Source organism: Eubalaena glacialis, chromosome 20 (assembly GCF_028564815.1).
Source record: "Eubalaena glacialis isolate mEubGla1 chromosome 20, mEubGla1.1.hap2.+ XY, whole genome shotgun sequence".
Lineage (NCBI taxonomy): Eukaryota > Metazoa > Chordata > Mammalia > Artiodactyla > Balaenidae > Eubalaena > Eubalaena glacialis.
The window spans coordinates 21,810,959-21,826,627 of record NC_083735.1 but is presented as its reverse complement, the minus strand read 5'-3'; the positions used below and the strand labels follow the sequence as shown (position 1 = coordinate 21,826,627).

The following is a 15,669-nucleotide window of genomic DNA, read 5'->3' as shown; positions in this document are numbered from 1 at the left end:
CTGCAGGTCACAGAGCTGGGGAGAAGTAGGGTGGAGGGTGGATCTGAGGGGTGAACTGGGCATATCCAATACCATACACCACATCCAGATTACAAATGGCCAGCTACGTCAAGCAGGAAAGTTTGATCTTATCCTGTAATTAGTAAGGAGGCCCCAAAAAAGTTGAAGTAGAAATCGATATGATCAGGTGATGCTTTTCAAAGATAACTTTGGTGACAGTGTAGAGAGTGAACAGGTGTAATGATCAGTTAAGGCAGGGAAACCAGCTCTGGATGCTGTTTCAAAGTCCAGTGCAAAGTGAAGGCTGCTTTAAAATAATGGCAGGAAGAATGGACACGGGATGATTAGGTGGCAGTGTTGACAGGACTGTGTGCAGGAGGTCAGGGAGGGAGGATGGGAGCTGGGTAGACAGGATCCAATTACCCCAGGGTCTAGGGATGCCGGGGAGTCCTAGGAAAATGGGACTCAGGGTATACATTTCTTAGGAAGTTATCTTTTGTGAAAATCGAAGATTACCTGTTCACTAGAGAGAATTTCACCTTAATAGAGCTAGGAATTTCTAAAGAGATGTTACAATATGGCCAAGTCTGCCTATGCTATGATGACCTCTGTCTGAATTAACTTACTCAGAGGCTTTTGGAGAAAGTGATCTCTTTCTTCCACATGGACAGCTGTTCAGCTGTTAATTGGTGCCCCGAGGAAGCATTTAAGAACTCTTGGAGCAGACGAGAGCAGCAGTAACACAGCTAGCTTCTATTTGGCTTGTACACATACTGGTTATAAGCACAACTCATTATCATAAGAAACAGCTACCATTTTTTAGAGCCTACTTTGTGCCAAGCATTGTTGCCTTACAATAACAACATGGCAACTTCTTTATTTATACTTTAGAAATGGGAAAATGAAGAGGTTAAGTAACTTGCTCAAGGCCACACGGATAGGAAGCAGATGTGCTGGAAAATATACCAATGGCATTGGGCCCACTCTTTACAGATTCTGGTGGCATAAGGGAAGTTAAATGAAATTATTCTATGTTGGATACAATTACACGTATTGATACTTGTGTGATTAATTCTGATTTTTTAAAACAAATTTTTTGGACTCTATTTCAGATCTGGAGAATACACATTCCGATATAGAATTTCTTGAGAACAATATTTTTATTTGATTCTTTTCCTGGGAAGATTTCTGAATAACTTGGGTTAAGAATTTTTCAATTGAGAAGAGGAAAAGGGGGACGCTGGCCCAGTGAAATATGCTCAGCTAGAGTCTGAGTTCCTTCCAGGCAAGGACCATGCCTTGTTCATAACTGCTTCCTTGATAAAACCTAATATGATGTCTACTATATGTTGCTGTTCAGTAAGTATTTGTGGAATAAATGAACCAATGGGATGCTGTTTCAAAATAGTCTCCCCTTGGAGGGTTTTGTCATCCCAAGATGGCACACAAGCAGCAGAATGATTCCACTAGGCTGAATTTACACAGCAGCACGGATCAGAAGAGAAGATGGTTACTTAAAGCACACACTGGGGCTTCCCTGGTGGCACAGTGGTTAAGAATCCGCCTGCCAATGCAGGGGACATGGGTTCGAGCCCTGGTCCGGGAAGATCCCACATGCCACAGAGCAACTAAGCCCGTGTGCCACAACTACTGAGCCTGTGCTCTAGAGCCCACGAGCCACAACTACTGAAGCCCACACGCCTAGAGCCTGTGCTCCGCAACAAGAGAAGCCACCACAATGAGAAGCCCACACAGAGCAATGAAGAGTAGCCCCCGCTGGCCACAACTAGAGAGGGCCCTGCGCAGCAACAAAGACCCAACACAGCCAAAAAATAAATAATAAATAAATTTATTAAAAAAATAAATAAATAAAGCACACACTGGGGCAACCACACAACTGCAACTCAAGAATTATTAATGGAATGTTCCCAAAATGATTTTGTTTAGAGCTTCACAAAGCCTGGTGGAGTTGGTTCCAGTTGGCTTGGATGAGAGGTCACACAGATTAAAATAGATTTTCTTAATAAGAAACAATAGGCTAACAACTACTGAGCCTGCGCGTCTGAAGCCTGGGCTCCACAACAAGAGAGGCCGCGACAGTGAGAGGCCCGCGCACCGCGATGAAGAGTGGCCCCCGCTTGCCGCAACTAGAGAAAGCCCTCGCACAGAAATGAAGACCCAACACAGCCAAAAATAAATAAATAAATAAAAATTTAAAAAAAAAGCATAACAAACCTAGAAGCTTTCCAGCATCTCTCTAAAAAAAAAAAAAAAGAAACAAAAAAAGAAACAATAGGCTACATTCATCTAGCAAAACAGAGAAAAAAAAAAAATGACAGGCCTTATGGGTGGTAATGAAGCTTAACCCTATTTAGAGGCTCAACTAACCCCCAGAAGATTGAGTGGGTCCTCTGCCTTCCTTGCCATTCCTCTGTCTAGCAGAGCTTAAAAATAGAGATTCATAAAGAGGAATAAAGAGATTCACATTTGTATATAAAACACTCAAAATATTTTAAATATGGCATAATAAATTTTAGAAATAGAAGAAATTGATTGGACATTCATGGTCCTTTAAAACTTTTTGAAATAAATCATACTCTCTTTTGAATTGGCAAATCTGTTACCAACTGAATAAAATATTCAAACATAACCCTTTATCTTGACATATAAATTCATTGATTAAAAAATCATTTCTTTCTTATATTTATATTGTCAAACAAAATTGTATTTCCTCTTAAAATAATCAGTACATTCTCAAGAAATCTAAACTAAAATCCATTCTGGAGTAAATTTCCATCATTCTAATATTTTAATACACAGAAGCCAGGTTCTGCAGAAATCAGCCCATCCTGGGTTAAACATCAGAGATGGGACATCCAGGGGCCTGGTTCGGTCATATATATCCACTGGTGGATCCTACCTTTCACAGATCGTCTTGCAGAACCTCTGTGAAAGGAAGTTATCAACTTTTAAAATTTGTGCCCCAGCAGTATAGAAATGACCAAAAGAGATCATTAAATAGTGACAATTAATTTCATGTTTGTGTTTTTGTTTTTGTTGGGGAGGAAAATATCCAGGATTATGACAAAAAGTGGTGGTTGCATTATATTTATGCTCTCTGTTTAATTAGCTCTTTGTTTTAATAAAAATATCTTTAAGAGAAGCTTGATAACTGAAATGCTTCTCCCTATCACATTGACATCATTTTAGTGGCAGAGGGAGAAGTCTTTGCTTCTCCAGTCCCTCAAGCAATGGCATTTCCATCCCTCCTCACCCTTTCCCTCCAGCCAAGAATTCCTATCCTAATTTTCTCCTTGGGGTATGAAAGAATTTGCTGATTTTCTGCAATAAGATGACAACTTTGCTCTGTTACACACTTTGTTTAAATTGCAGCCAATCTTGCGAATTACAGAGAATGTCACAACTCAAGATGAAGCACAACTCTGGCTAAGTTTCTTTTTCTTTGTGATGCAAATGCTCTCTTAACCATTTATGTCTTGTCCTAATGAGATAGCTGATACATCTATTACTGAAGGTATTAGAGCTCTGGAATGGTAATTTGAATTCGTTTAGTATATATTATTAATCCAAGTAATACCAACGCATGGATAAACTGAGCAGTTTTTCTCTTGAACTGACATATGTTGCCAGTTCAATATTTTCCTTCTGTTCTGAAGGCTTACCTTTCAACGTATTAGAGAGAAGAGGCCAGACACAGCCTAAACAGAGGAGAACACTTTAGCTCATGGAAGAACACAAACTATGAAAACTTGTGTGTGAAAACTATCTGGCAGCAAAAATCAAATCACTGAACTTGACAGAGAACATTCCCCATATAACAATCCTATCAGACCAACTCTAATGCGTTAGTGTAAAGTCACTTGAAGTCGTGACACCTTTTAGATGATACTCTAAACTTTTAAATTGGCTAAAAAATTACACACGTCTAAGAGCTAAGTGATATGCTTCAAGTTTGGTAAAGCACCTTTGATCAGTTTTTTAAAAAGATGATTATTATTACACAGAAAACATAAGACAATATTGAGGAGGATCAAAAGATGTTTAAAAAGCACATAATTCCATCAATTCAAGTCTAATTTTTCATATTTCTGTATTTTTCATTAGTCCTTATCCATTTCCCATAATACTGTTAAGTAGTTATAATCATAGCACAAAGCATAGAAAATATAATTTTCCTCTAATACAACTATTCATATTGCTTCACAATTATATTTTTGATGGTATGACGTCAGCTTTAAACAAGTACATCTTTTTCTAGGACTACTAAATAAGCTACTAAGATTTTTAAAAATCTTGATAATTATAGTCTTCCTTCAGTATCCGCAGGGGATTGGTTCCAGGACTCCCTGATGGACACCAAGATCCACAGATGCTCAAGTCCCTTATATAAAATGGCCCAGTGCTTGCATACAACCTATACACATCCTCCTGTATACTTTAAATTCATCTCTACATTACCTGTAATACCTAATACAAAGTAAATGCTATGTAAATAGTTGCCTTTGTGGCAAATTCCAGTTTTGCTTTTTGGAACTTTCTGGAATTTTTTGTTTTTTCAAATATTTTCAACCCAGGTTTGTTGAGTCTGTGGATGCAGAACCCATGGATACGAAGGGCCAACTGTATTAACAACAGATGTCCAAAGACCATTCCTCAGTACACTGAATGACATCTAATTATTTTCCTCAAGAAAAAAGTTGTGGTTGCAGTTACAGTTAATGCTACAAGAAGTACACACCTTATTCTAACAAAATGTAATGCTATGCTAGGAAACCATATTTTTTCCCACATTTTGAGCAAAACTTATTTTTCAGGAATTCAACCATAACTTTTGTCCAGAGACTGACAAGATGTATACATTTTAGATATTTAATAAAATATCTATATGAAGATGGAATTTTATCCTAAAATAGGTAGGAGTGAAAACACAACCAATGTCAACTTACCAGCCTTTTCCTTCTCTGAAGTACCTGGAATAGCCTGAAAAAGAAAAAAAGCCACAAAATTGTGGTATTATTAAAAGGAAACAGCAAATAACATTATTAGGAAAATAACATCATTAGGAACAAAATGATGTCCCATAAATGGAGCAAAAATTAAACAGAACCTGACACTAGAAATATGAGAGAAGAGGAACTGAATAAATATTTTTTTTCCAAAGAAGGCACACAAATGGCACATGAAAAGATGCTCAACATCACTAATCATCAGGGAAATGCAAATCAGAGCCACGATGAGACGTCACCTCATACGTGTAGAGTGGCTATCATCAAAAAGACAAGAGATGACTAGCATAGGCAAGGATGTGGAGAAAAGGGAACCCTTGTGCACTGTTGGTGGGGATGTAATTTGGTGCAGCAGTATGGAAAACAGTATGGAGGTTTCTAAAAAGTTAAAATTAGAACTACTCGGGACTTTCTTGGTGGCGCAGTGGTTAAGAATCCACCTGCCGATGCAGGGGACACGGGTTCGAGCCCTGGTCCGGGAAGATCCCACATGCCGCGGAGCAACTAAGCCCATGCGCCACAACTACTGAGCCCGTGCACCATAACTACTGAAGCCCTCGTGCCTAGAGCCCGTGCTCCACCACAAGAGAAGCCACTGCAATGAGAAGCCCATGCACAACGAAGAGTAGCTCCCACTCGTCGCAACTAGAGAAAGCCTACGTGCAGCAACAAAGACCCAAGGCAGCCAAAAATAAATAAATGAATTAATTAATTAAAAAAAGAAAAGAAAATGAAAAGAGGATACCAAAGAGGTATCTGCACTCCCATATTCATTGCAACATTATTCACAATGGCCAAGATATGGTAACAGCCTCAGTGTCCATCAATGGATAAATGGGTAAACAAGATGTGGGGTGTGTGTGTGTAATGGTATATTATTCATAAATGAATAAGAAGGAAATCGTACCATTTGCAATAACATGTACCTTGAAGGCATTATGCTAAGTGAAATGAGCCTGACAGAGAAAGACAAATACAACATGGTATTTTTAATATGTGGATTCTTTAAAAAAAAAAAAGTGTGCAACTGATAGTATGAGAGAGTAGAAAAGTGGTTGCCAGGGGCTGGTGGAGTGGGGGAAATAGGGAAGGATTAGTAAAAGGGTATAAACTTTCAGCTGTATGATGAATAAGATCTGATGAACTAATGAAAGCATGGTGATTATAGTTGATAACATTGTACTATATAATTGATATTTGTTAAGAGAATAGAACTTAAATATTCCCACCCCCCAAAAAGTATATGAGGTGATGGATGTGTTAATTAACTGAAGGGGGAATCCTTTCACAATGTATACATATATCAAATCACTACAATGTACACTTTAAATATCTTACAATTTTATTTGACAACTACACCTCAATAAAGCTGAAAAGAAAAAAGAGTTGTGGAACTATTGGTAAAGTCACTAGAGCCAGTTATGCTAATGCTACATCAGTCATGTAATTGTTTCCCTCTCTGAAGACAGACCCGTCTTACCCTTAAAAGATACTGGCAATAAATGAGACTAAAAACACGTTTGAATTGGGGTTGAATTTTTGTAGTTTGATTTCTTTGTCCTATTTTGGGAGGCAGAAAATGTAAATTGTTTGGTTAGTGTCTGGGCTTTCAAGTCTCTGCTCTGTCCCCTCGAGGTTCAGATTCCTCCTTTATAAAAGGGGGATAAACACCTCTACTTCACAGGGCTGCTGAAAGGACTAAACGTAGTAGCTTCTGTAAAGCACATGAGGTCCCTGGGAAAAGGGAGCTGCTCTTACTATTTGTTACTATGGGCACTGGGCCAATGGGCCAAATTACTGATATGAGAGGTTTAGAAGTTCAATTCCCAGTAACTATTATCTATCCCTATTATTTAGAAAATAGAGTTCAGAATGAGATGTCTTCAACAGACTTTAAAGTAGAACAGTATAGTTCTACTTGTCAATACCCTAAAACAAACTAAGGAAGTGAGCTTTTGGTTGCCATTCACCTCAGTTACTCATGTATAAAATACAGTTAGCATGAGTGTATTAACTGTTATTGGAAGCCTTTTATAAATCTATCCGGCCCACTGGGATTTGACGCCTTCTACTCCACAGCCACTGGCCACACAAGACGTCTACAAGCATGTCTCTCTCCCCTTCTTTAGGGGACAAAGTCCTCAGAGTTGAAGTAAGAAAACTAGGCTCAAATGGGTAATTAATTTTGTTGCAAATGTGTGTGTGTGCACACATACGCGTGGGGGGGTGTGTGTGTGTGAGAGAGAGAGGGAGAGAGGAAGGCTCCCGTGCACCTCTGTTGTAGATCAGCCTAAGGAAATAATAATATCAATCTTCATTTCTGGAAATATCAAAGATCAAGACACCTATATCTTTGTGAGATATTGATTATTTTTGAGATCTTCACCTTTGGAATTTATAGGATTTGGAGATTGAAGTAATTTTTCAAATAAGGAAAAAAATCTTTCCACAGATAAAAAAATAGAGGGGGTTTTGTTTTGGCAAGATTGATCTACAGTGAAAGCATATTTTGACTTAATCTTGATCGACATTTAGTTGTTCACTTTTTGTTCTCTGGGTGTGAACACGGACTCTGTGTCCTGGCAAAGATGCAGCCATGAAGAGAATATTAGGTTTTTTTTTTTTTTTTAATTATTAGCACCTTTTAAATTATTTATTTATTTATTTATTTTTATTTATTTATTTGGCTGTGTTGGGTCTTCGTTTCTGTGCGAGGGCTTCCTCTAGTTGTGGCAAGCGGGGGCCACTCTTCATTGCGGTGCGCGGGCCTCTCACTATTGTGGCCTCTCTTGTTGCGGAGCACAGGCTCCACACGCGCAGGCTCAGTAGTTGTGGCTCACGGGCCTAGTTGCTCCGCGGCATGTGGGATCTTCCCAGACCAGGGCTTGAACCCGTGTCTCCTGCATTAGCAGGCAGATTCTCAACCACTGCGCCACCAGGGAAGCCCAGAATATTAGGTTATTAAATGGCAGAGTGGAGAACCATGTCCAGAGACCAGGGCATCAGAGGGACTGCATAGGCTGTAAGCGTCTTCCTCAGCATCCTTTCATTTATAGCAGGATCATCTGATTTTTCCTCTGTTTCAAGAACTTCTCTGATTCTATACTCCCTGGAAAAGAAAGTCTTCCTACAGTTTTGGTGATGTTTGATTACTTTTTATGTCTATATTTTGGGAAAGGTCTAAAAATGGAATTAAACCCATACTATATATTATATTTTAAGCCTAGCCCCTAGACTTGCCCCCTGACTGGAGATCAGGGCTTTTAAATTAAATTTTCTCTTTTGTTTTAAGCAAATAAACAACAAAACAAAACAGAAACCCTTTCATTGACAAGATTGTAAAGGTTGGTGATAGGTAATTAAAGGACGTTCATGGAGAAAGTCCCTCAGTGTATGAAGAGCTAACACTTACTAGGTTCTCAGAACGTACAAGGTACAGTTTTAAGCTCTCACCTGCATAAACTCACTCAATCCTTAGACCAACTCCGTGAAGTCTTAAAAAATAGAGTAATTTTTGCAAGGTCACAGTAATGGAATGGAAGCCAGGACACAACAACTGGCACACTGACCTCTGAGATGACTAATTTCAAAATACTAATCAGAATATTTTGAAATGAAGGAGGAGAAAGGTTTGGAGAGGTCCTATGAGCAGACATTGACTTAGATTACAAAATATTTGTGCAGGAGTATCTGTATGAGACATTTAGAAATTCTCTAAGTAAGCTCTCTCTTCTTATAGCTAAGGCATTTTAGGCAAATTGAATGTCTTACACCAAATCACAAGTTGACCAGTGACAGGCCTTTTCCATATTTTATTCTATTTGATTACAAAATGTGTAACCAAGCATGGATAAGTAAATATTTAATAAAAATGTTAATCAATGAGTTACCCTACAAACAAAAATATTTTAGCCTCCATATAGCCAAAGCCAATACGTCATGTAGACAATGCCAGTTACTTTAGAATCTTACCCCATGTTCTGCATGAATTTTTAAGCTACCAAAGCTCACTTCCATTAAATAACTTCAATGGCCATATTATGTGGAGAAAGAAAAGTCAAAGTTTAATGTACCCAAGATTTAATAACTTCTCTTTTAAAGTAAAACCACATAGTAATAACAGCTGGATATCCCTCAGCTGATTTATCTTTGAATTTGAGGGAGAATTGTCTCTTTAGAAAATGGTTTATGAATACATTGATTAGATTTGTGAAATTTCCCAGAGATGAAAGGCATTAACTTAAAAAAAAATGCTGACACTTGGTTTTCAATTAATTAAAGCTATTGGTTGATTCTTAATTAGATGCCTCACATTATTCTATGTACAAAAGCCCTAAGTAAAGTTTTCTTCTTTGTGGAATTCACAATCCAATTGAAGAAGATACATGAGAATAGTTCCATGCAGAGGTTGCTGAATGACAGTGATTAGCACCCTCATTGGTGTGACATTAATAGGTATAGGAAGATAGTAGGTAATTAGGACTACCTGGGTGGAAATGGTATGGTTTTCCTGGACATTGAACCCATGGGGAGGAAGTGCTGGTGAGGATATTTCTTTTTGTCTTTGACTGAGAAGTGGCATGGCTAGATCTGGGATCATGTCCTGAGGTTTCATAGTCTAATATCTGTTCCTGGGTTTGGGGAAAAAACATTTCATGCAAGCTGCCTGTATCATCTGGTACAGAGTAGGTGTTCATCAAACCTTTGTGGGATTAAAATGCCAAGTGTGTATTTGTATATATAGTTTAAATAACATGTATGACTTGCTTATGAGAAAGCTCCCATAAAAAGCATATTTTTGAATTCATTAGGGGTTTTTGTTAATAGCTGCCATATGTTTCATTTGAACTGTATCCTCAGGAAGTGATTTAACATTTCTGGCAATAAAGCAATTAAAGAGGATCTTCCTGCTGGCCATATGGGTTCGCTGTAACTTCATATTTTCTTCTCTCATTTCTCAATGGAACAAAGGGAAGTCTACTAATAACTTCCAAATGAGAGAAGAAAATTATTCATGGTCTTTTGTTATTTTTCTCTGTGATATTCAAATGATAACAACTTTTCCTATGGCTGTACTGACCCTCCAGTAGTTCTCCACATACAAAGATTTTCATTTATGCTGATTTGTTAAGGTATTTTACAATTGAATTTTTTAAAAGCCATTAAAGAGAAACTTTTTAGTAGAAGGGGAGGAAACAATTTGCTTTCTCTAAATGAGGTCTTTTAAAGCTGTGTGTGGGAGCTTGGACTGTGTGTGTGTCTGTTTATGTTTTTAGACATGAAATGTGGCTGGGGAAATGCTCATTTTGACGTGCCCTGCGGAAATGTTGTAGACATATGTTGATTCATTTGGTCTGTTGCTAGAATGGCTTTCTGCACTTACAGAAGGACCTCAGCTGGATACCTTTTAGGAATTTACACCAACTACACAGAAGCTGCTAACATAAATGGTAACATAAGTAATGGGTGTGGTAACTGAATCCATTTTCCTATAATGACAATTGAAACATTCTAATTGATTCAATTTCATCTTGATGATTTCAGGTGAAAATAGAGTAGGATTTTTCCTCTTTAACATGTTATTTTTATTAATATGTCATGTCATATAACTTATTTAATATAAATTAATATATATAATATATATTATATAAATGCATTTGTATATCACCTATATAAATTATTTTCTTCTTAGTGTTTTATAATCGGGATAGACTACTACCATTAAGAAGGCCCTTTGAGGGAATTCTCCAGCGGTCCAGTGGTTAGGACTCTGTGCTTCCACTGCAGGGGGCACGGGATTCTATCTGGCTGGTCCCACAAACCACGCAGCGCGGCCAAAAAAAAAGGTCCTTTGAAAGTCAACCCCTTCGAATACTGGACAGCTATGACAGGCTGAAAGATTCTACTTGTAGGTTCCATGTAGGGAAAAAATGCTACCACTTATTTTGTGCTTTCTCTCTTTATAGGTAGTGCTTGTTTTGCATGTTTTCAAATATTAGAGATGCTCATGCAGAAGTGTCTGGAATATTCTGTTTTGTTCTATAGGAATTTCCTCTCTTTGCCTTTTTAAAAATGGGAAGAATCAGTGACAGAGTAAATTATTCCTTTCCCTTGAAAACATTCACTTTTATTCCCACAAAAATATTTTACAGTAAATTTCAAAATGGTTAATTACATCCTTAGAAATTGCAGGCAAATGTCCCTCAGTGATGGAACGGCCTCAGTCTCAGATAAGAGCACAAGAGCCCATTGTGGGCACAATGGACAACAGGAAGAGGTTGGGGAGTCACATTTTTTGGGAACACATGAAAGACAACATTAAAGAAAAGAAGGTACACTGGAAAATGCGTTTGTTTCCATGTCTATTTAAAGACTCTTTTGAAATCACTCCAGTCTGTGATATTGTTAACCAGTCAATGATTTCTGTTTGCTTTCATCTGAACAAAGAAGTTCATTGAGAAGCTGTGTCTGATTGGCAATCTGATATCATCTGTTTTGGTTTACGAAGTCTTTCTGCAGCTTTGACAGTCATCGTTCTTTCACTGAAAACATAGACTTTATTTTTAGAGCAGTTTTAGGTTTACAACGAAACTGAGAGGAAGGTACAGAGTTTTCACTTAAATCCTCTGCCCCACACATGCAGGGCCTCACTATTAGCAACAGCCCCCAGCAGAGTGGTACATCTGTTACAACTGATGAATCTACACCATCACATTATTAGCACTCCAAGTCTATAGTTTATATTCGGGTTCACTTTTGGTGTGGTCTACTCTACAGGTTTGGACAAATGTATAAGGATACGTATCTACCATTATAGTATCATACAGAACAGTTTCATGGCTCTAAAAATCCTCTGTGCTCTATTCATCCCTCTCTCCTCCCTAACTCTTGGTGACCACAGGTGTTTTTACTGTCCCCATAGTTTTGCCTTTTCCAGAATGTCATATATTTGGAATCATATGGAATGTAGCCTTTTCAGATTGCCTTTTTTCACTTAGTAATATGCATTTAAAGGTTCCTCTATGTCTTTTCATGGCTTGATAGCTCATTTCTTCTTAGCACTGGATGATATTCCATTGTGTGCTGAAGGACATCTTGGTTGCTTCTAGGTTCTGGCAATTAATTATGAATAAGCTCCTATAAATATCTATGTGCAAGTTTTTGTATGAACATAAGTTTTCAACTTCATTGTATAAATACCAAAGAGTACAATTGCTGTAAGAGTATGTTTAGTTTTGGAATATTCATTTTTTGATGACATAAAATTATGAATAATTGTTTTAATATACATCAGAGTGGGTTTTACTTTATGACTTCTACGGTCTCGTCTGTGACAGTGTGTGAGATTCATGTGCAGAGAACAAAGTTCTTACTTTAATATATGGTTATATTCTAAAGACAACTAGTGATAAACTGACTCTTTCCCTGACCCTTCCCAGATATAATCTAACAAACACCTCCCTTTCAAGAACAGCACATAGGTTGCTCACTGGTTTAACAAAATGCACTCAGACCCAAGTGGCTTGGGACAGCTGACTCCTGACTTCAGATGCCCTACCCATCCTTGGTGTACCAGCTAGCTGTGCTCTGGTGCCATCTGCAGCCTGCAGGATACACAGAGTCTGATGGGGTAGGAGGGAATTGTGGGTTAGGTGTATGTGACATATGCATATATGAAATGTGCAGGGAAGCAGAGGTGGAGCAGTTTCGTCACAGAATGTATAGAGTAGTAGAGGCTTTCCTGCTACAGCTGTGTTCGTCATTTATTGAATGGTATAAAAATCTACAACAGTTATGTAATTGTTGGGTAGCAACTTTCTTTTTTTTGCAGTAGTTACAATTTTAACAACTCCTTTTACTCTCAAAAGTGTCCCAGTTTGGATGATAAATTATATGGGAACACTTTGCATGGATTCCATCAACAGCATCCCATGTCTCTGGCTTCAGGGTACGTTGGCCTATGGGGAGCCCCAGTAGGGGATATAAGGCTGTGATATTGTCATTTATAATAAGAAATACATCTTTTTGATCTTCCATCTCATTCCTAGCATAGAGCTCTTAAAACCCTTGGAATTTCCTAAGTTAGGAGAGTGATAAAGGTGTCTTTTGTTACGTTAATGAGGTGGCTCTTTGACCCCACCCAGGATGGGGGCTGGCTGCCAGCGAAGCCAACCAGCCTCCTGGGAGGGGAGGGGGCTGGGGATTGAGTTCAATCGCCAGTGGTCAATGATTTAATCAATCATGGCTATGTAAGGAACCTCCATGAAAACCCAAATGGACAGTGCTTGGAGAGCTTCTGGGTTGATGGACACTTGGAGATTTAGGGAGACTGGTGCACTTGGAGAGGGGCATAGAAGCTCCTCGTCCTTTCCCCATACCTAGCCCTTTGCAACTCTTCCATCTGGCTGTCCCTGAGTTACATCCTTTTACAACAAACCAGTAGTCTCGTAGGTAAAATGTTTCTCTGAGTTCTGTAAGCCACTCTATCAGCTTAATTCAACCCAAGGAGGGGGTCATAGGAGCCTCCGATCTATAGCCTGTTGGTCTGAAGCACAGGTGATAACCTGGGCTTGCAACTGGCAACTGAAGTGGGGAGGTAGGGGTAGTCTGTGTGTCTGAGCCCTTAACATGTGGGATCTGATGCGATCTCCAGGTGGATACTGTCAGGATTGAGTTGAACAGTAGGACACCCAGGAGGTGTCTGGAGAATTGCTTGGTGGTGTGGAGGAAACCCTCTCCCACGTTGGGAATTGGTTCCAGAACCTCTTCAAAGGGGGAAGGAGTATTTATTCCCCTGGATCCTACATGGCATAGTTGCCTTGAACTGGTTGTGTCCTTTTACCCAAGGTCATTGCTCTTCTCAAGCAGCTGACTTTGCAGACTTTTCCCCTCTGGGTTCTGTTAACTGTTTACTTCTCTTTGGGGCCTTGAGGTGGTGATGGCTCAGCTAGGACTAAGCACCACAGGTTACAGCACTGACCCTTGTGTTTCTCCTTCTGCACACCTTTGTAAATAGTTCCTTTGTAACTAATCCTTCCCCATACAATCCTATTTTAAGTGTTCCTTCTATTTCTTACTGGAGCCCTGATTGGTACACTTCTATTCCTTTCTTTCTTCTATGAACGTGCATGAAAATTCCATTTCTCTTCCTGTTCCCCTCTCTCTGTGTGGGGCATTATGTAGGGCACAGATTGTAATAAATGAAAAAGTCTTAAGAACCACTGATGTGTCTTTAATGTCTAACTTAGTCCCAGAAAATTGCATTTCAAAATGGTCAGTGAATTCTGAGCCTTCTGTGAGATGAAATTTGTGATACTGACACATTTTCCACTTACGCTAATGTTGACAAGGTTAGAATCATTGAGTATAATATTTGGGGAGAGTAATGCACTCAGAGAGGCCATGAAAGCTTATAAGATATAAGATTAAGTAATAATATTAACAATTAGCCACATTTTTGTTTATAAACTTAGATGGAAGAATAATTATCCATAGCAAGCATGAAATCATTAGTGCCTCGCTTGAATTGCTTCAATACTAATTTTCTATAGAAAACTTGTTAAGTGTATTTTGCACATTAGCCATAAAAGTGAAGACTTTGTAGACACAGCACGGCTAACTGAAATTTACACATAACTTTAGAAGTTAGATAAAAATTTGACATCATCATTAACTAAATGTTTTACTAAATATGTTTCCAACAAATATTTATCAAAGGCTGAGTAGGAGATAGGAGATGGTGGGCGAAGGCAATGATTTAGAGTTCTAGGGAAAAGACAGGGATGAAATGACCACATGCAGCACTTTTTTAACCAATATCACTAAGGAATGAGTGCTCACGTCTTTTGGGGGCTGTGTATAGAGGCGGGGAAAAAAAAAGGCAGGGGGGGAGGGCCTGGATTAAAGGCACTAGGCAAGGCCAAATAGGAAGGGAGAGTATAGAAGGGGAGATGTTTGAATCTGCACTATTAAGAGACCTGCATTTACAAGGGCAGGCAGAAGCCGAAGAGAAGGGAAAGAGGTTGAGAAAAGAAAGGTAGAGAGAGAAGCTGGTCAAGAAGAGGCATGTGAAAGTAGGCATCAGAGGGGTCAGCATTTCATGAATAGCTAGACAAAATGAAAGTAAAATGCCTCAATGCCACAGGGAATAGGCAACACATAGTAAGAGGTGACCCTTACCCAGCACATCCTCTGTGCCAGGCACTTTTCTAAGCACTTGGCACATTTTAACTCATATAATATTAATAACTAACCCTACAAAGGGAGAACTGTCACTATTCCACTTTATATATGAGGAAACCAAGTCATATAGAGACAAGGCAACTTACTTGCCCAAGGTCTCACCATTTGTAAATGGTCAACCCAAGAACTGAATGCAATACTTTAGCCCAGATTTGTCTGTGTTCTTAACCTCTATACTACACAGCTTCTTTTCGACTTTTCTGTAAATACCTTCCACCATAGGTAGCAACAGGAAAAAAAAAAAAAAAGGAAGTTAGAAACCAAAGATATTGGTATTGTTTTTAATTACTGAGGAAGAAAAAAACCTAACTGGAATGTGGGCTTAAAGGTGTAATTGACCATTCATCGTCCTTGAGATGCCTAAACAGGTGGGTGCCGTGGATTTGAAAGGAGCAGGGAA

The 15,669-nt window shown here is 38.7% G+C and overlaps 1 protein-coding gene across 1 annotated transcript in view; it reads right to left on the bottom strand.

Annotated features, from left to right (window-relative positions):
* The window catches only part of DLC1 (DLC1 Rho GTPase activating protein), a 393,570-nt gene that overhangs the window by 201,201 nt on the left and 176,700 nt on the right, over positions 1 to 15,669 (bottom strand). Inside the window, exon 4 of the mRNA XM_061177541.1 lies at positions 4,968 to 5,001. Within this exon, the coding sequence (XP_061033524.1) occupies positions 4,968 to 5,001 (34 nt within the window). The remainder of the gene's footprint in view (positions 1 to 4,967; positions 5,002 to 15,669) is intronic.